The 18,987-nt window shown below is 44.6% G+C and overlaps 2 protein-coding genes across 6 annotated transcripts in view; one reads left to right on the top strand and one right to left on the bottom strand.

Moving 5' to 3' along the window:
• BTBD7 (BTB domain containing 7) overlaps positions 1-6,445 on the top strand; it is a 49,632-nt gene extending 43,187 nt beyond the window's left edge. For all 5 annotated transcript variants that reach the window (XM_021541316.4, XM_021541315.3, XM_085582298.1 and 2 more), the window contains one exon: positions 1,558-6,445. In XM_021541316.4, the coding sequence (XP_021396991.1) occupies positions 1,558-2,373 (816 nt within the window). In that variant the 3' untranslated portion in view covers positions 2,374-6,445. The remainder of the gene's footprint in view (positions 1-1,557) is intronic.
• A 1,330-nt stretch (positions 6,446-7,775) lies between these two features.
• Positions 7,776-18,257, bottom strand: UBR7 (ubiquitin protein ligase E3 component n-recognin 7). The gene is made up of 11 exons (XM_021541317.4): positions 17,601-18,257; positions 17,367-17,500; positions 17,163-17,223; positions 15,965-16,060; positions 14,834-14,887; positions 13,913-14,018; positions 12,693-12,877; positions 12,043-12,174; positions 11,487-11,649; positions 10,573-10,634; positions 7,776-9,781 (listed from the first exon to the last, which is right to left on the bottom strand). Exons 1-11 carry the CDS (start codon positions 18,240-18,242, stop codon positions 9,689-9,691), a joined length of 1,728 nt encoding a protein of 575 aa, XP_021396992.4. The 5' UTR covers positions 18,243-18,257; the 3' UTR covers positions 7,776-9,688.
• Between the last annotated feature and the right edge of the window lie 730 nt (positions 18,258-18,987).

The following is an 18,987-nucleotide window of genomic DNA, read 5'->3' as shown; positions in this document are numbered from 1 at the left end:
CTTCTGAAATTGTAGACTCACAGAATATCCTGAGTTGGAAGAGAGCCACAGGGTCTGTTTCAGTGTCCAGCCACCCTGTGGGTGAAGGTCCTTTCAGTCCTGTCACTGGTCACAAGAGAGATCAGTGTCTCCTCTTCCTCTCACAGGTAGTTGTAACTGCAGAGGGGTCTCCCCTCAGTCTCCTCTAGGCTGAAGAGACCAAGTGACCTCAGCTGCCCCTTGTGTAGCAAATGTAGTTTGCTCTACACTAAAATAAAGCATAAGCCAACTTCAGTAGTGGACTGCACAGTGTAATTCACAGGTAGAAGTAGTGGGGATATTTTGGCTATTTACAGGTAAGTGGTCTGAAGTAAACAGGTTGCCTTTATACATGTTGAAGAGTATGAAAGCTTTACAGCTGAGAAATATTTGAAAAGGAATTGACAAGCAGAAATTGGTATTTGCTGATACAAAGGACTTTGTTATGGCATTTAAAAGCAGTCATTATAGTTGCTGAGCTACAATATGATGCAATAAAGCCAATGGACTATAAGATATCCAGTAAAGACATAGCTTTATGAAATACAGGAAGTGCTGAATGAAGAATTTAATAATTTATTTCTGCAGTGAAAAACTGTCAGTGCATAGTTGGGGCACTAGAAATGTGTGAAACATTAGAAATGTGTGCCATTGTTTGGTCAGAGGTGGGATTCATAGCATGTCACTCTCCTTTGCTCAAGACAGACTTCCCTAAGGAAACTATATAGTAACCTTTTTCATATTGGAGCTATTTCTGCTAGAACATGTCCATAAGTAATGCAAGGGGGAGCATAGGCTTACTATAGGTGATATTTTTGTTCTGTATTCTTTCTGCAATTTGTGAGTTACTGTTAATCAATGTTTACTAAAGTTGCTTTAATGAGAAATTATATGTGCAAGTAGAAATTCTCACTCTTCTCTCTGGAAGGCTGTAATATGAACAATTCTGCACTGAGGCAAGCATGGGGTAGGTGAGAAGAATGCCATTGCAGCAGCTTCCACATATTCTGTGGATCCTAGTGAGCCCTGTAACTGATGCTCCCCCAAGTCCTGAGGCTGTCCTGCATACACATTTGCAGTTTACTTACTTTAAAATGGGGAAGCAGAAGGGTTGTGTCTGTAGAGATGACACATGTGTGTTGTGGCTTCCCTGCACCAGAACTGTGTGCTGTGACAAACCATTTGTTAGCCTCTGCACCAAGTACCTTGTTTGGATTGATAATTGTAAATGGTTTAAAAGCTTAAAGCCTACCTTTAAGAAGTTCAGCAGTACAGTGTCCTTTACTGCATGTTAAAGGCAAGATGCATTTAAGAGGAGCTGTAACTGTAACACAACACCTTCATGAAGGAAAGAAGCAGGAAGGTGAAGGTTGGTGGATGGATGTGTTCTTTAAATAGTGCAGGAAACTTGCAGGCTGAAGTTGGCGAGACTAAAGTAGATTAAGAAAATGCCTTTTTGAATTACAAAAACTATCCTAAATACAGTTTATGTTTAGCTCTTGTCTTTGTTTCCATGGACCAATTTCTTTTCTTTTCCAGTGTACTCAGCCCCTGCTAAATGAACTGATGCCAGACATCGCAATGGGTGTGTCAGCAATGTCTTTGAAAGACAGAAGATTACCAGAGCTCACGGTGGACACGGAGCTAAGCCAGGCGGTTACAGAGGTAGGGCCTGGCCCACCCCAGCACATTTCATGCATTCAGAACAGACACATGCCTACTTCTCGGAAAAAACATGCAATAGAGCAAAAAATGGATGCTCGAGAAAACCCGCAGGAATATCCTGACTTCTATGACTTCTCTAATGCTGCATGCAGACCCTCTACTCCAGCACCCAACAGGCACAGTTCTTCACCTTCACAAGGCATTTATTTTGGCCCAGATTTGTACAGCCACAATAAGGCATCACCAAGTGGCTTAAAGTCAGCCTATCTACCTTCCCAGATATCTCCTAAAAAGCAAGAGGATTCTAGGAGGGAGTACCTGCTCTCACAAGATGGGCATCAACACAGGCAAAAGAACGAGCCAATACACCTCGATGTCTTAGAACAGCCTCCCCAGCGACTGGACTTGGCACTGGCTACCCAGGAAAATGCTGGGAATGGCCCTGTTCACGTCAGGGGAAGAGCAAAAATGGAAACAGATTTAACCTATGGGCTGACCTCCAACAGACCTTCACTCTCTGCATACAACTCTGATGTGCCAGAAGAGAGACCCAGTAGGAGACTGGCAGATGATGAGCCATTGGAACACGGAGCACAGAGAAATGCAGATTTGGAAAGGGAAGATGGAGTAAGCAGAGGAAGGAGGTCTCCAAACAAACCAGACTTCCTGTACAAAAAATCTGCCCTATGAAAGCAACCTCCACTATTTCTCTGTGCCTAAGAGTTGTAAACATCCCATTCCTTGCAACTTTTGGCCTGACTTCTGTCAGAGAAATTCTTTCATGCCAGCAGAAAAGTTCAGTTTTGCTCACTTGTTTTGTACATACATTGCTTTTTTAGAGACAGCATGTTATCAGTTTGGTTTTAATGCTGCTTCTGGGTTTATTTTGTTGCAATTTTTTTTGGAGCAGATTTAATTAAGCCTTTTAAAAAAACAGAAACTGGTACCTTTTTTCTACAACCTGGTAGCCTTTTGCACCTGTACATCTATTTTAGTGTATTAGTTTTGTACTAATATGTTAAACTTTAATGTCACATTTAAAGGACTGTATTTTCATACTTTTGCATTTACCCTTTCACATGCTGATTCTCTATGTGCATTGGTTTGCACATTATGAAATGTATTTTCTTATGAGATAATAACAGTGCGTTTATTTTTTAATTATAGGAATTCCAAAGAACAGCACATCAAAAAACCTACATTTTTAGTTGGATTTTTTTGTTTGTTTGGTTGGATTGAAATCTTCCTGATTTTTACGACTATGGCAAGAATCCAATCTAATATTTTGTTTGAAAAGATCTGCCAGCTGGTCTTATCTTTGTATGCATAGCAAACCCACTTCAAAAATTATATTTGAGGTTTTAAAAATCCAGAGGGATATTTAGGAATCCAAGTTCCTGTGAAATTCACTGGAATATAACAGTATGAGTCTGTTTACTTTTGTTTTGGCTGTGACCGTGGAGGACTCCATGATCACCTGGAAGCAGGAAGCACTTACTAGACAGACTAGAATTGCTGATTTGCCCATTTAGAATTAAATCTAGAAATACTGTAAAAATTACAGTAATTACTTGTTCTTCCAGCTGCTCATCCGTGGGTAGGCGAAGACCAGATGAGCGGATTCCTGCTAACTCGTGGAGTGTCAGGAAGATGAGGCACGGAGCCTTCGTTGTTGCCTGAACACGTGGGAGGGTTTCCCTCCCCGGCGGTGCCGAGGCGACAGCCCCTGGCCTTGCTTTCTCCTGCCTGTGCTTACAAAAGGGCTTCACTCTCAGTGACAGCGTTCTTACCTGGCCTCACCTGGCCCCCAAGGGCAGCTGTTCTGTGAGCAGAATCCAAGTGAGAGTCACTGCTTCAGCAACACGTGTGAAGCTCTGTCGCTCTTAAACTACACCTCCATTGCCTGATTTGCTTTTTGAAAGCACAGAAATGAGATTCCCCTGATAACAGGATGAGAGGAGGGAAAGATGCTGATCTGGATTGGCTCCTGCCACTGGGGCAGGGTTCAGCAGAGCACCAGGGGAAGGGTTACAATTATGAAGTACATCCTTAATACTCATGGTGCAGTTCTAACAACAAATCCATTGCATCCAAGATAGGGATCTGATGCCACTGCAGAGTACTGATTGCTGGTAAGGTCCTGTTTGGTGGGGGGCTAAATGCAGTTTCTGTAATAAGTTTCCCTATAGCAGAAAACTATAGTCCCAGGTGTGACCTAAGGACTGCTTTAAGATTAGATTGAATTGTTTCCTGCAGCTCAAAGTGCTTAATACTGTTCAACAGAAATCTTGCTGTAACTTTACTTTTGGTTTTAGTTGATGGCAAATTCTTACCTAATATATTTCATTAAAGTATGGAGGGCCTGGTAGCAACACAATGTTACTGAAATATATTGAATACTGCATTTCCAAACTACGAGATAGCTTCTAGATGAATTAAGATATTGGTCTTTGAACCAATAAACTGCATCTCCTGCAGACACATCTATAGACCTGCTTCCACAGTGGTTCTGCAGGTGCTCCTTTTGGGGTGCAGCCATGGAAAGCATGGTGTAGGGCTGGAGCAGAAACTTGCCTAAACTCTGCAGGTGATGTGTCTTGTGGGTGAGGGGAGATTTTTTTTTTTTCTCTGTCAGCTTTTTTAATCTTGTTTTTTGCCCATAGTCAAGGCACTGGGTGGTCCTGGCTTCATCACCCATCTGTGGGATTTCCATGGGAGTGGTGTAGGACACTGTTAAATGCAAGAAGTTGTCAGTGGGGGGATAGTGCTGCTGCAGGTTAAGGGGCTGAGGCTTGTTGGGTTCCTCCTGAAAATTTGAGCACAGTGCTGTCTGACTGCATAGCTCTAACTGCACACAAAGGTCTCATCCTCACCAGCATGAGACCAGCTCAGTAGAACCAGTAACTTTCAGCACACACAAGAACCCTGAAACTCCCTGGACTTTTATAATGTATGTGCTGGCAGTTTAACTACTAAAAAATCACAGCTGCCCTCAGAAAATTTATTATTCTCAGTATTTTTGCCTAAAACTGATAGATGTACTTCAGGAAAACTATTTTGATTATCATGGTTTGATGTGGCACTGTGTACTTGGGCAGAGGTGGGACTGAGATCTATAGATAGAATTTTAAAGCTTGAAATATAGGGGGGGGGGGTGTGGCTGATGAAAAGTTTTGAGGTTATGGTTTGAGGGAAATCATTAAATGCTTTGGCTTTGGATAAGCTGGTGAGAAATGCCTCTGGGGAGGACATGTCTGTGTTTTAGAATACAAAATTGTTTCTGAAGTCTCAGGAGCTGTGCATTATTAAAAAAGAGTATGAATAACATCTTCAAAAGTAGATGCAGAATGACAGGCAAGTCCTTCTGAGGCCACAAAGACAATCAGGCCATGTAGACAATCTGTTTTCACTTACATGTTTTGAATTGGGAAGAAGATGGCAGCTAATGGCAGCTGGTTTGAAGTGGAAAAGAAGGATTTCTTGAATTACTGGAATTTTATTTTTGTAGTCCGGAGCATGATATCCTACTTGGGATGTGCAGCAGGGTGAGACCATTTTTCATGGCAGATGATTCAGAAGCCAGTGTTCATCCTACATCTCACTTGCACACCACACATACCTGTGCTACCTGCTACTCCTTGTTCTCTGTCTACTGAAACTTTGGTGCAGAAGCTCCTTGTTTACATGAAGCACTTTCTGATTAGGCTGGAAATTGACACCTTTTCCCTCTATAAATTAGATGGAAATGACAGATTATTTTGCTTGAGGATAGAGATATAAACGTTTTTTTGAATGAAGGAGACTCATGCTCCTTGTTCTATTAAAGAGAGCTCAGACTTGCATTTAGTGAGCAACATGCAAAAAGGTCTTATTCCCCTTTCCCCAAACCCGTCCTCTTTTCCTTAATATATGGATGAATAACTTAATTCCTAAAACATTCTTCCTTTGAAATGTTTTGTTGTTCCACAGAATTATTGTAGTTGTGTATTAGTAACTGCTGTGTTGATTGGCAGTTTCATGTTGTATTTTCCTGTTCTTAAGGATTTTCACTTACGAAAATTAAGGCTGTGGCCACCTGTACTTGTAAGCCTTGGGTTTTGGTCCCAGATGTATGTCTTTAGGGGTTTCTTTGGTTTGGGTTTGGGAGAGCAGGGGGACAAGGGGGTTTGGGTGTTTTGTATGGGTTTTTGTTTTTTTGAAAGAACACTAATGCTGTTTGAGGCACTGTTCTAATAATTCTATGTTTCTATGGTAAGAGGTGGTGCTGAGCCCTGCTGGATGCAGGGAACAGCTCAGAGGGAAACTTGTAAAACCGCATTTGGGGTTGCTGTAATTACCTGTACTGCCAGAAGGCAGCCCTGCCCTCGGCAGTGTTAAGAATTTGTTTCTTGTCCTTGTGTTGTTACTGGTATAAAGTCAAGTGCCTTCAATGCTAAAGGCTCAGAAAACTTTCTTAAACTGACTTCATGTCCTATGCAAGTGTTTTTTCTACAACCTGCATAACCAGTACTTTGTAAAACTTGTTTACGCTTCAATTGTACATAGTGTTTTTTTAAAAAAATAGTATTTTTATTTAGGTACCTCCAAACTTGAATTCTAGTCTTGTGTGATGCATTGTAAAACAATACATTTCTCTTTTGAGTACCATTACAGTTGTAAAAAGGTTTTCACTGGTTCTATTTTTCTACTGTTGCTGAGAAGCATGTAACACTGACTTTATCCTACGTATAGTTGGCATTTCAAATAAATGGCTTGTATAGAAGGTGGTTGTGTGGCTGCTTTCCCTGAGCTGCTGCTGCCTGGCTGCACCCAGCACCCTGCCCTGCTCACTCCAGGCTGCAGTGACCAGGCCCGGGGGAAAGGAGCCCAGCAATAAAGTGAAAAGGCTCGGGGAAAAAGGGGCACGATAATGCTGTGAACGCCAAAGACATGGTATCAGCCAGTGTAAAAGGATTTGAAATTAGCCACTCTGATCAGGCAGTTAATGAAAGTGAACAGCATTTCAGTAAAGTAGTTCTGTGAGCTCTGGCTGGAGCCTGAGTGACTGAGGCCATGCCTTGTGACGGGCAATAGGGCTGCTCAGAGCTGGGCCTTGGGCACAGCCCTGGGTGCAAGGATGCGTGTGTTCATTTTCTCCTTAGAGCAGATGTGTTCAGTTCCCAGCATTCCCAGGTTGCAGCTTCCCTGCCGACTATTCCAGCTGTTTGTTACACCTGTGTCTCAGAAACAAGTGTCTCATTGCTTCAGAGCAATGACTGAAGTTCAGAAGTGTCATCTGGCCACTTGCCTGGTCCCACTCTGGTGTACAAGGGCAAAATACTGTGGGTTACATCCTGACACAGCACAGGTGGGTTAGGAGAGGGAGAACTGTGTGGTCCCACATGTTAATTACTGACACCATTACTCCCACACCCAGGAAGATGAGTTCTAGGAGCTTCCTAAATTAGACAATTTTAACATTTTTTCTTACAGGCTGTCACTTTGCACCAGTGCTTCTAAGCCTGCCAGCCTCAGAGGAGAAGAGGATGCCTGATGTCTCTGCTAAGGGGAGGCTTTCTGCATTAGAGACTGTTGGAGCTGGGTCCCTTCAGGCAACCCTGCTTCAGTACAGGCTGATGCCAGCAATGGACAGTGCTCATGGTCAGTTCTGGCCCTGTGCTCTGCAACTGGAGCCACAGCAATTCTACATTTGAACTCACTCCTTCCATCACTGCTGTATTTTCTCAAGCACAGCAAAGCTGCTTCTGGGCCATAAAGCATTTCTGGGCCTTTCACTGCTTTTTTATTTCCTGTGGAAGACACGATTGCCTTTGGGTACCCTCTCCCCTACTCCTTCAGTGAATTACAGAAACTGCAATACAGAGGAAACATGACCCTGTCCTGCTCCAGACTGTACCTGCCAGCATGCTGCTATCCCTTGTTTCACACCTGGGTCAGGTAGAAACAAAGTGTAGAAATCCTGGGTTTGACCAGCCCCCACTATACATCTTGGTGGCTTGGGTAATGGGTCATCACTGGGCTGTGTCTGCTTGGACTGAGGAAACAACACTACAGCAGCACTGTGAGAAAACAAGACAGCACACAGTGAACAATTCTTTTAATCTTTTTATATTGTAGTTAGATGTGCAGTTACAGCTTCTGTAACAGTTGCTACCAAAAAAAGAGCATGTACAATATCCAGAGTTAAATTTAAAAGCAAATAGGAAAGGGCCCTGGGGGTTGATGACACATTGAGCATGAGCCAGCAGTGCCCTGGCAGCCAGGAGAGCCACCCATGTCCTGGGGTGCATCAGCTCCAGCATCACCAGCCAGGCAAGGGAGGGGATTTTCTGCTCTGCTCTGCGCTCAGGCAGCCTCACCTCCAGTGCTGGGGGCAGTTCTGGGCACCAGGACATAAAATAATTACAAAGCTGTTAGAGAGTGTCCAGAGGAGGGCCAGGAGGACCTTGAAGGGCCCTGAGGGGAAGCCGTGTGAGGAGTGGCTGAGGTCACTTGGTCTGGTCAGCCTGGGGGAGACTGAGGGGAGACCCCACTGCAGTTACAACTTCCTTGTGAGGGGAAGAGGAGGGGCAGACACTGATCTCCTCCATGAGGTGCCCAGTGACAGGACTGAGGGAATGGCCTGAAGTTGTGTCAGGGGCAGTTTAGGTTGGGTGTCAGAGAAAGGTTTTTCACCTGGAGGGTGGCTGGGCACAGAACAGGCTCCCCAGGGCAGCGGTCACAGCACCAGCCTGACAGAGTTCAAGAAGAGTTTGGACAGCGCTCTCAGGCACAGGGTGTGACCCTTGGGGCTGTTCTATGCAGGGCAGGGAGTTAGATGTGATGATCCTGACGGGTCCCTTCCAACTCAACATAGTCTATGTTCTATGAAACTGCTCAGCTGAGCATCTATGCTAAACTACTGTTTGTAAATAAAATGGTCAGAAACAGATAATAGTGAGAAGGATAAAAGTCTACCTTTGCTTTTCAAAAACCATTAACATGGAAGCAGAATAGTACCCCATGATTTAGATATCCTCAAAAACTAGAATTTTAATGTATGTTTTGGTGTCTTAAGTACATTAGGGTCCAAACTTACAAAATCTTAATTTTTAATGGCAGCTAAGTGTAAAGTCAGTGAAACATCTCCTGTCCCATAATTATTACAGTGGTTATAAAAAGAGCATTCTATACTGTAGCAAAATACCATGATGCTGCAGTGTTTTCAGCAACATTTATGAAGTAGAAGAATTTGCTGAAGGCTAGTTTTAAAAATCAAAGCATATAACAAACCCCCCCATGCTTAGTTTGTAATTTTGTACCTCCTCCTAGCTCTTATTTATGTTCTAATGAGTGAATTAAGAAAATCTGAATTTTTTTTTACCACAGAAACCATCCCTGTGCAATATTAGAAATAAGTTTTTTTAACGTATAAAAGCAGATAGAACACTCTGTTGCATTAAGCCTGAGCTCTGCTCTCCCATTTGTGAGCAGCCCGGGGAGCGTTTCCCCAGCGGGAGCGGGCAGGCAGCAGCGCCGGTTCGGCCCGGCCCGCCCGGCCCCTGCGAGCCGCGACAGGGCAGGAACAGGCAGATCCTTGGCGCTGGGGCCCTCACCGGAACGGCTACAGCCCCCGGGGAGGAGACGGAGCCATTCAGCAGGAAAGCCAGGAGCGCGGTCCCGGACACCGAGCGGAGGGCAGGGCGGAGCCCGGGCGGGTTCAGCACAGCCACGGCTCCAGGCGCCGGCAGGACACGCTGCTCCGGTACCCGCCCTCCTCCCCTGGAGACAAGGCCGGCTCTCCCGGGAATGCCAAATCGATCGGTACTGAAATCCCTCTAAATGCAATGTAAGGATTTGTTAAGAACATGTTTTAGTTGCTACAAATGAAGGACGTGTAAGACAAAATGATGATGTTTCTTGGATAGCTGGATTTTGATGAGAAGCCAAAAACTGAAGATGCCTTTTCTGTTTGCCAGTGAACATTGTTTTGCCACTTGTCCTTTCAGACCCAAACCCTCTCAGTCTAACTACAGTAGTACTGCATCCTGTTAGTCCGTCGCCTTTTCCGAGACTGAAATTCTTCAAAGAAGTGCTGAATGTCTTCTCTTCTAACCACCTAGGAGAAGCAGTATGAAACCCAAGTTGTGGTGCCAAGAGCTTAATTAAAGGATCCTATTTTATCTCCACACATAATACACAAAGCACAGAAAAGCAAATACCCTGAAATTTCTCTGGTATGGCTTTCCTGTTGCACCCAAAGGAGAGGATTAATGCCCCAATTCTATTGCAGAAAATACAAACAGGGAAATGAGCTCCCCAAAGGCAGAACAAAGACATGGACCAAAGCTCCCAATGGTATTTTAATGACTTTGACCTCTTGCTTTTATCATCAGAAAATTTAACACAAAGCAAGATTTTCATTAGCTCGCTTCAGGGTCATTCCAAGGTAACTAAGAAAGGCAATACAGCAAGTCAGCCAACAAAATGCAAGTATTACTTAATAATGGCATGCAAATTCCTGCAGGAAAACAACTGACAAGACTGACAATCATAGTCTGTCCTTATTCTTCTAAGGGCTTAGATTCAATCTAAGAAAAAACAGAAAAGTTAAGAGCTTTTCTTCCTAATATCTTACCTAGAGCAACAGTAGTTTCATTTTAATCTAAGAACTGCTCTCGGTACCTTGCAGACAGATTTCTGTAAAGTTCCCATTATCTCTCAACAACATCATAAAGGAATTGTTAAACTCAAATGAAATAAGGGATTTCTGATTTCTACTGCAGTACCAGCAACTCCAAGAGACAAGAAAAAACATTACAACAGAACATCATGGTATTCACCACCCAGCCCTCAGCAGTTCTTTAAAACATATTTCCTGGCAAACAAATTCTAGAAGTTCCACCTTACCGTTCCCTCATCTGCAAACCTCCTGAGATAGTCAGTCAGTTCTGTCTTGAAATCATTGTATTCTGGATGGCAAAGCAAAGGCAAAGAAAAAAACAGTAAAATACCCAGTTTTAGTTTAACATTGACTCAATAACACAACTTGTTCTACTTCCTCATGTCATTTGTTAGGTTTACTTCAGACAAATCTAGGTTTTAATTAGATTCTAAATAACAATAATGTAAAAATGAGAATCCTAATAATTTATGAGACTAACCTATGTAGTGTGTCTGTTTGGGTTGATTTCAGAGAAAGGTATAGAGATCAGTGAGTGAATTAGTAATTACAAGACTGGCCCTGCTCCCAGCTTTCCCCCACAAAAGCACGTGCGGGTCGTGATGGAAAGGCCCAGCCTGTAACTTGGGACTGGGACACTGTCCTTGCCAGAGTGCAGAACCCTGACTGGAAGAGAGAAACACAGCTCCAGGTATGAACACCTCAGCACTGCCTTGTCACTGTGCTCTGCAGCAGAGCTACAGGGACACCTGGCTGCCACTCCCCAGCCAACAGGAGAGTGCCAGACAACAGAACAGGGAAAGACAAATCAGCTAGACAGCAGAAGTTCAAATTCATGTTTAAATAGTCATGTTATAATAAATCACTATCATTACAGTATCTAAGATGTTAAACAGGGTGAAAGTTCACACACCATCCAGTGTCTCACTGTAAATCAAAGTTGTAATGATGGGCCAGAGAGGACCAATCCTCTGAGGTGTGCAACCTGCCATACAACTGTCATTCAACCTGTCATTCAGTTCTGCATGTTACTTCAAAAATAGTTTAACACTACACTGCAAGGCCTGATATCAATCTCTTGTGACAAACTGTTCAGTTAAAAGTGTGTTGAGGGATACTCTAAAAATGAAGTTGTATTTACCACAGATGAGTTCCACTTGCTGGACTCTGTTCATACTGTTAAGGGTGTCCATTAAAGGATCTCTCCTCTCTGTCTCTTGGTCACTGGTACCCTTATTTTCATAAGCCAAGACAGTGTCACATTCGTCTGTCAGAAACTGGACTTCGAGCTCTGAATACATTTTCTGGAAAATAAAGTAAAATTTCCTTTTATGTGACAAAACTTCTCAGATGGAGGTGCTCTCCCCCAATCCTTGTTGTGTTCAGTATCACAAATAACAATAATAAAAACAATGTGAATCTGTATCCAGTGTTTCAGAATTTCCTCATAACTTCCAAGCAATACTGGATTAAAGCAGCAAAGAAAATACAACATTTAGAAGCCCTTTCCTGTTATATTAATTCCACAGGATTCAGTGTGAATCTTTATGTGGAAATGAAGGGAGGTTTCAGCATTAAAAATATTTACAAGAATAAGAAAATTTAAGATTTTACCTAAAGCTTCTCCTCAATGACTGTCTGGGAGCTCCTCCCTGCCTGTCCCACATCTGTGATGGTAATGAAGAGAACATACATACCAAACAATCTTCACAAGTGCATAATTTGCTCCTCCAGTTCGACGGCCAAAAGGTGGCAGTATCTTTTTTTACAAATGGCTTGCTTTGGAGCTCTTTCAGCTTGCAGACTCGCTCCTCGCTCTTAGCAACTACCTGAATTAAAATGAGAGTGTTCAGCAATCTATAATGTCACTTCAAAGAGACCCTGTTCTTTTTGGCATGTCCTTCTCCTTAGGCAAGAATTTTCTTTTGCCTCAAACACATTAATTTTTATAAACAATCTATATTACCATCCACATGAGAATTCTGATGTGGTTTCAGCAATTTCCACAGGAAATTTCTGTAGAAATTTACTGCAGTAAGTGTAAGCTGGACCACCATGCAAGTGCAGGTACAGCACGTATTGGAACAAACAGAAGTCACCTCAGTGGCCAGGTGGCTGAGAGGAAGGGACAGATGCAGCCCATCTGCAAACAGATTACACCTCCTGACAGCCCTGTTCCACAGCTCACACTGTGCTCCACAAAGACTGCAGGTCTGAAAGGTCAGTGACTGAATAGGAACATGGGAAGAGACTGAACACACTCTGAGCCTGTACAGAGTGAGGAGGGCTTCACTTCAACTATCAGCAGCATGAAGATGTGCAGGTCAGAACAGAAGGTACATTTTACCTCAGGACAGGCAGACCCAGAGCTAGTGGATGGTTCATTGAATTGCTCCAATTGCTTTTCCTCCTTTGTGTCATGATGTTCCACTCCACTTTCGTTTTTTATTTCTTTCTTCTGCTCTTCACTTTCCTCTACCTTCAGGACAACCCCTTCATCTTCAAGGGAGTTCGCTTTGGTCAAAGGAGGAACTGGAAGATACATACCCACAAGTAAAAATACTGTGCCAGAAAAGGTCCAGGTCACTACAGTCATTCTCTCTGCTCCTCCTATTCTAAAACACTCTGCTTCCCAAAGTCTAAGCCCTAGGAGAGGGAAGAGGATATCACGATTTCAGAGTCCTTTACTAAGATACTTGTCCTTGACACCCCTTGCTAGCTATCCCAGTTTCAGTAACTGTCATGTGCTTTTTTGCTGACTGTGTTGGAGTTTCTAATTTTCTCCAAACACACCTCAAAAACACCACCACAGATTAACTATGCTAATCTCTTGTTTATTATTTGTTTGTTTTGATGCCAATTCAAGAATGTGCCCTGTGACAAAGTTGGTTAGAAGGAGGAAAACCAAAGACAAACACCCTGTTCTGTACTAATTACATTAGAAAGAAAAGAACTCCAGGTGGCCATCCTTGAAAATACCATTGAAATTTTGTGCACACAAGAAATCTATCAGCAGCTGATACGAGCAGTATTTTTAGGAGACTATGACAAACTGGTTCTTTCTACAGAAATCAAGTCATCTATTCTTTTATGTCCACAGAGCTGGTGTGACCGCATGTCCTGAGCACAGCCCCAGCCCCACCCAGATTAATGTTAAACATATTCATTTCAGGTCACTCTATCATTCACTCTTTGCTGCTCAGAGTGTCTGTAAGAACTGTTTGTTTCACTGCTTTCCTTACGATGGCTCTTCAGTTCTTTGATCTAGCTTAGAAATTAAGTTCCTTGACTCAAGTATTAAATCTTCATCCATTTTGTGCTAGACATCTTTGATAAAGTAAATAAAAGCAAGCAGCACTGAATCAAGATTTAAGAATGGAAACTGCTTTTTTTTTTTTACACAAGTTACCGCCACCCCACATGTTCTACTCCTGAAGGTGATTGTCCAAAACAATTAAGGAGTATCATTTTTCCAACCACTTAAAACCAGTATTATGTCATTAACCAGCCATGTATGAGAAATACATGCTCACAAAATACTGGCTCAGATCCCCTAACTTTCTTTACCTGCTAATTGCGATGCATAAGCCCATAGGAAACAGCAATGTTTCATGCAGGCCTGGCACACCATTTCATGGAAGTCTCCACTTTCAGGGGGAACTGCACCAAGATGCTGTCAGAAGGAAGCAAGCACAAAGCAGAGAAGAATCTCTATACTGAACTTGAGAAGAATTCAGTCCCAAAGCTGTCCATAAAATGATGAGAACTATTTGGGCAATTAAAAGCACTTAGTGGCTTTCTTCTGAAAAAGCATTCCTGCAAAGCTCAGAGTATGCAGCACAACACTCTTCATTCATACACTGAACACAAAAGAAGCTTATCTACAAGAACCCATAATTGAAACCAATTGTATATTTTTTTTACTCTTTGATCCTGCAACTTCAAGCATGGAATTTCATTTGTGCCCTTCAAGGCACAAGAGGCTGAATCCTTAATGTTTACCCATTAAGTAGGGCACCCACTACAGTGCTTGGCTACTTTCAAAAGACTTCCCCAAAGTTTGAAAGCAACAATGAACAGCACAGTCTGTTCCTTGCTACTTAAAGGAATTAAGAGGTAAAATGCATTCTTTTGAAGGAAGAACTATTCAGGTAGTTGATAATGATGTGCCTCAGTAAGAATCTTTTTCTCACGAACTATACTGATTAGAGTTTTCTAATTAAACAGACAGTTATAAAGTTATTACTTTATTCTGCAGTGGTAACCTTCAAAAAGCTAGGACTCTTCCCAGTATTTTTTAACTAGAGTGGACAGCAGTCACTTTCAAAGCTCCTCTGCATAAGCTGCAAACAGCCTTGGAACTCCTGTAATAACCCTACAGTTTTCAAAACTACAGCAAACTTCCTAAGTAAGAATTACCACACAAACCTAACCAACACCAACTTGATCCTGTGCAAATAGCAGTTCTGCTATTTATAATTTCCTTACCCTGCCATGGAACCAGTCTTCACAAACTATGCATTGGATCATCTCATCTGGAATCTAGATGAACAATCATATTATTAGCATTAATAGCACCTCCAGAATCTCTCACCAGTCTCAAACTGCAGTATCGTGCAAATCCTGCTCAGTGAATTGCATTTCCCTCTTCACCCCTCACAGGAGCTGCCATTGATAAGTAGTTAGGGCTTTAGTAGTTAGTTTGCTTCCCTCAGGTTCAACAGCACATGTCATCTCTCATGTGACTGAGGCTGTGGAAATCCCATTCATTACTACAAAGCCAGTCTTCCCAGCAGGGCAAGACTTTCTCACAGAAAGCTGATGTAAGTTAAAACAGTATTGGTATTCTTCTTCCTATAAGCAGAAATGCATGAACAGACAGCTCAGCAGAAGAAAGATACTGATATTCACACTGTCATCAGGTCAGTGAAAGATGCCAGAACCAAACTTAACTGGTCACCACACAGGACAGTATGAAGTGCTTTGTTATGAAACAACTATTAATGATTTCTTCAGAAATGTTTTTAGCTGTCTCTGAACTTGAGAGAGGAGAGCTTATAAAATACTTTCTTTTTTGTACTTGAAAGACTTGTGCTTTCCCTGTTCTTTAAAACACCTGATTGCTGTGACTGCAAACAACAGCACACATGTGCAAATCCAGTGTGTGTGTGTGTGTTTGTGTGTTTCAGAGAGACAAAAAAGCGTTCTGGCTACCATCTAGGACTGTAGCTAGTGCTACAGGACAGGGCAGACTCTTCCCCGTCCCAGAAGCCTTGCCAGAGCATTGCTGCAGGCACAGGGAAGCATATTCTGGTCTTTCCTTACACATGCAATGTGTTTTTTCTGCACTGGGCCACATTTCTCAAGGTTATGATAACCCTGTCCCCTAGAGAACTCTGCAACTTCAGGGAACTGCAGCACCATTTTGTCCTCCTGTCTCTAAGGCATAAACATACTTCACCATTAAAAAAAAATATCAAGTGATTACTTCATACAACACATGAAAACAAATATGGAACATAAAATTTCTTGAAGTGGGATCTTCCTTGAAAAGCAGCTCAGTGACCAGCCTTTTCACAGTATCTCTATATGACTAGTACTGGATTTTGTATTTCTCACCTCATCTTCAGGATCAGGGTAAGGTCTTTTACATGTACAGTACAATCCATAGAAGTTGTCATTATATTTATTTCCTGAATTCACCTTGCTCTTTTCCTAGGAGAAAAGGGGGAAAAGTCTCAAAAGACAACACAGTAAAAAACAAAAGACAATAAACAACAAAAGACGGATTCTTCTGTTCCCCCTTAACTCCTAAAACCATCATTATTTCCATCAGCCTGAATATACAAAAAGAAAAATATTCTCCAAACACCTCTGCTTTACACTGAACAGCAGATAGGGCATGTGAGGAATGCCACAATTCATACCTAAAAAGGAAAAGCAGTCTGCTCACCTTTATAACAAATGGCAACCGTGGTGTCAGACAGATTAATGGACAGATGCTGAAGCTTACTTAACCTGTACAAATTGAATTTTCACTGAACTGAAGCAGAAGGAACAACCACGTGATCCATTTCATCGCCTCACATGAGAAATGGTAACATAAAATTGTCACAGGTGTCTCTGTAAGGATTACTGCATCGTGACTTTGTTGACTAGCTCTGGATCCATTTCAATTCTCCCGGAACAAAATAGGCATACACAAAACCACTGTCTGTTTCAATGTTTGGACTGCTATTATCCTGGGAGCACCAGTGCAAGCAAGCCAAGCAGCATTCTGTTGCTGCTTCCCAGAAGATTGAGACTGCCAGTTACTTGAAAAGTTCAAAATGCCCAAGTAGAAAAGTATAGGTAGTTTAATACAGTAAAATACCATCCGGTCACTAAGTTCTGGTGACAAAATGTAAGGGCACTGATGCCATCACAAAGAAGGAAAGGGAACAGTGCCTCTGACAGCAGCACAGCCTTAAAGTTTCTTAGTGCAACTGCAAAATTACATGCTAAAAGGTTATTCTGAAACAGCTTAAAGCTAGTGAGATGTATTAGTGCAGAAACACCACAACTGCTTCTGGAAATGTGCTGACCATCGATGCAGAACTGCTGCACTCCTGGATGACAAGGACCAAATGTTCCTTCTTCTCCGAGCATTCCCTTTTGGTCCCTCAACAGTTTTATACCTTACTGTAATATTCCCACCTTTTTTAACTTCCTGGGAAGACTGGACGTGTTGCATGAGTCAGCACTGGCTGAGGCGAGGCACCAACCTCCCAAGACTCTTATTTTGCCTCGGAATGCCTGAAATCTGTCTGAAACTTACCGGGAGTAACTTGCACTGCAGATTTTTAAACTTGCTATTTCCACAGTCACAGCGGAAATTCCTGGAAAGAAAAACGAAGCGTTTCGGGGTTTATATGAACTGAGAACACGCTGGGTTTCGTATTCTTAACAATTCCCAGCAGTTAATCAGGAGCCACGGGAGCCGTGAAGTCCTACACGGCCGCTCCCGCCCCTCCGCGCGTACCTCTTGGTGTAGAGCTCGAAGAGGCGGTGGGTGCCGTGGCACTCGTAGCTGCAGGCCAGGCAGATCCCCGCGGGCTCGGCGCCGGGCGGTGTGCAGGTGCTGCAGGCGTACAGCGCCTGCCGCTTCACCGCGCCCTGAGGGAGACTCCGTGAGGGGCGCCGGGCCGGGCCGGGGCTGCCCCGCCCCCGGCCCCGGCCCCGCCCCCGGCCCCGCGGCTCCCGGCCCCGCCCCCACCTGAGAGTAACTGCAGCGTTCGTGGTCGCTGCCCCCCAGCACGGCCCGCGCTTCCTTCTCCAGCTCCTCGTTCTCCGCCAGCACCTCCGCCAGGGACACCACGGGTTCCTCCGCGCCGCTCCCGCCGCTGCCCGGCTCGGCGCCCTCCGAAGCCGCCGCCTCCATCGCCAGGACGCGGAGGCCGAGGAGCGCGAAGCGAGGCGGGAAACGCGGGCCCGAGGAGGCGCCAGGGGGCGCCACAGCGGAAGCGGAATCGGGCGCGCCCCACGTGACCGTGGGCGGCGCGTCCCCGCGCGGGGGGGCGGGGCGGGCCCGCGAGCGGCGGGCGGCGATGGCGGAGCCGGCGGCCGAGGCGGAGCCGGGCCCGCGCCAGCGCCGGGAGCTGGTGGCGGAGCTGCGGGACCGCGACGGGCGGACGCGGACGGTGCGGGTGCCGTACCCAGCGACGGAGGAGAGCGAGGCCGCCCAGCTGCGCGAGCTGCGGGGGGCGCTGCGCGAGCTGCAGGGGCGCGTGGCGGAGCTGCTGGCGCCGCTGGTGCAGGAGGAGCGGGCGGCGGCGGGCGCGGCGCGGCGCGGTGAGTGCCGGCGGCGGGCGCGCCGAGGGGCCTCCGCCGAACCCGGGGCGCCGCCCGCGGCCCGCATCGCTCACCGCGCCTGCCCGAACCTTGGCAGGTGGTGGCGGCGACGACGACGACGACTACTACTATGACGACGAGGAGGATACGGGCGAAGACGAAAACAACGGGGACGCGGCGGCGAGCGGCGATGACCCTCCCGTGAAGCGGACGAAGGTGCAGCAGCCGTGAGGCCGGCGCTGGAGGCCGAGCCTGCGCCCAGACAGGCTGTACCGACCGTAAGTGTCCGGGGCCCGCTGCACGGACCGGCTCCTGCGGCGCTGCTGCTCCCGTTTAAATGCGAAATGTCCATCCCAACGCTGTTTTAATACGGAAGCCTTTCCAAAAGGATGTGCCTGGGTGTGAGCAGCGTGTTGCTTACGGGGTGCCGGTGTTACACTGACACCAGTCTTTTGGTAAACTAGTCGCTAAGTATAAACTTTTCTCACAAATCTTCGGATTGCTATGTTTTTTATAACTTATTCCAAGTCACAGTATTTCTTCATGTGACACCGCTTTTAAAATAAAGCAATAAAACCTGGAGTTATTTTGTCAAATATGATCTTTAAATGTAGTAAACAGCTTGTGTTTGTATGGAGAAAAGGCAATATAAGACCACTATAAGTATCAAAATTACAAGCATGTATAGGACTGTGCCCATTCCTGTACAGTTCTACAGTGGAAGATTATTTTTGTCTATAATCTACAAGGTTTAGTCACTTGTCAATCAAGAAGTTTCTGTGAACAGGTATAAAACACTCTTGGTGGTCACC

Source organism: Lonchura striata, chromosome 5 (genome assembly GCF_050655825.1).
Source record: "Lonchura striata isolate lonStrDom1 chromosome 5, ASM5065582v1, whole genome shotgun sequence".
Taxonomy (NCBI): Eukaryota; Metazoa; Chordata; class Aves; order Passeriformes; family Estrildidae; genus Lonchura; species Lonchura striata.
The sequence above is the reverse complement of the archived record's forward strand: the minus strand, read 5'-3'. Positions and strand labels throughout refer to the sequence as shown.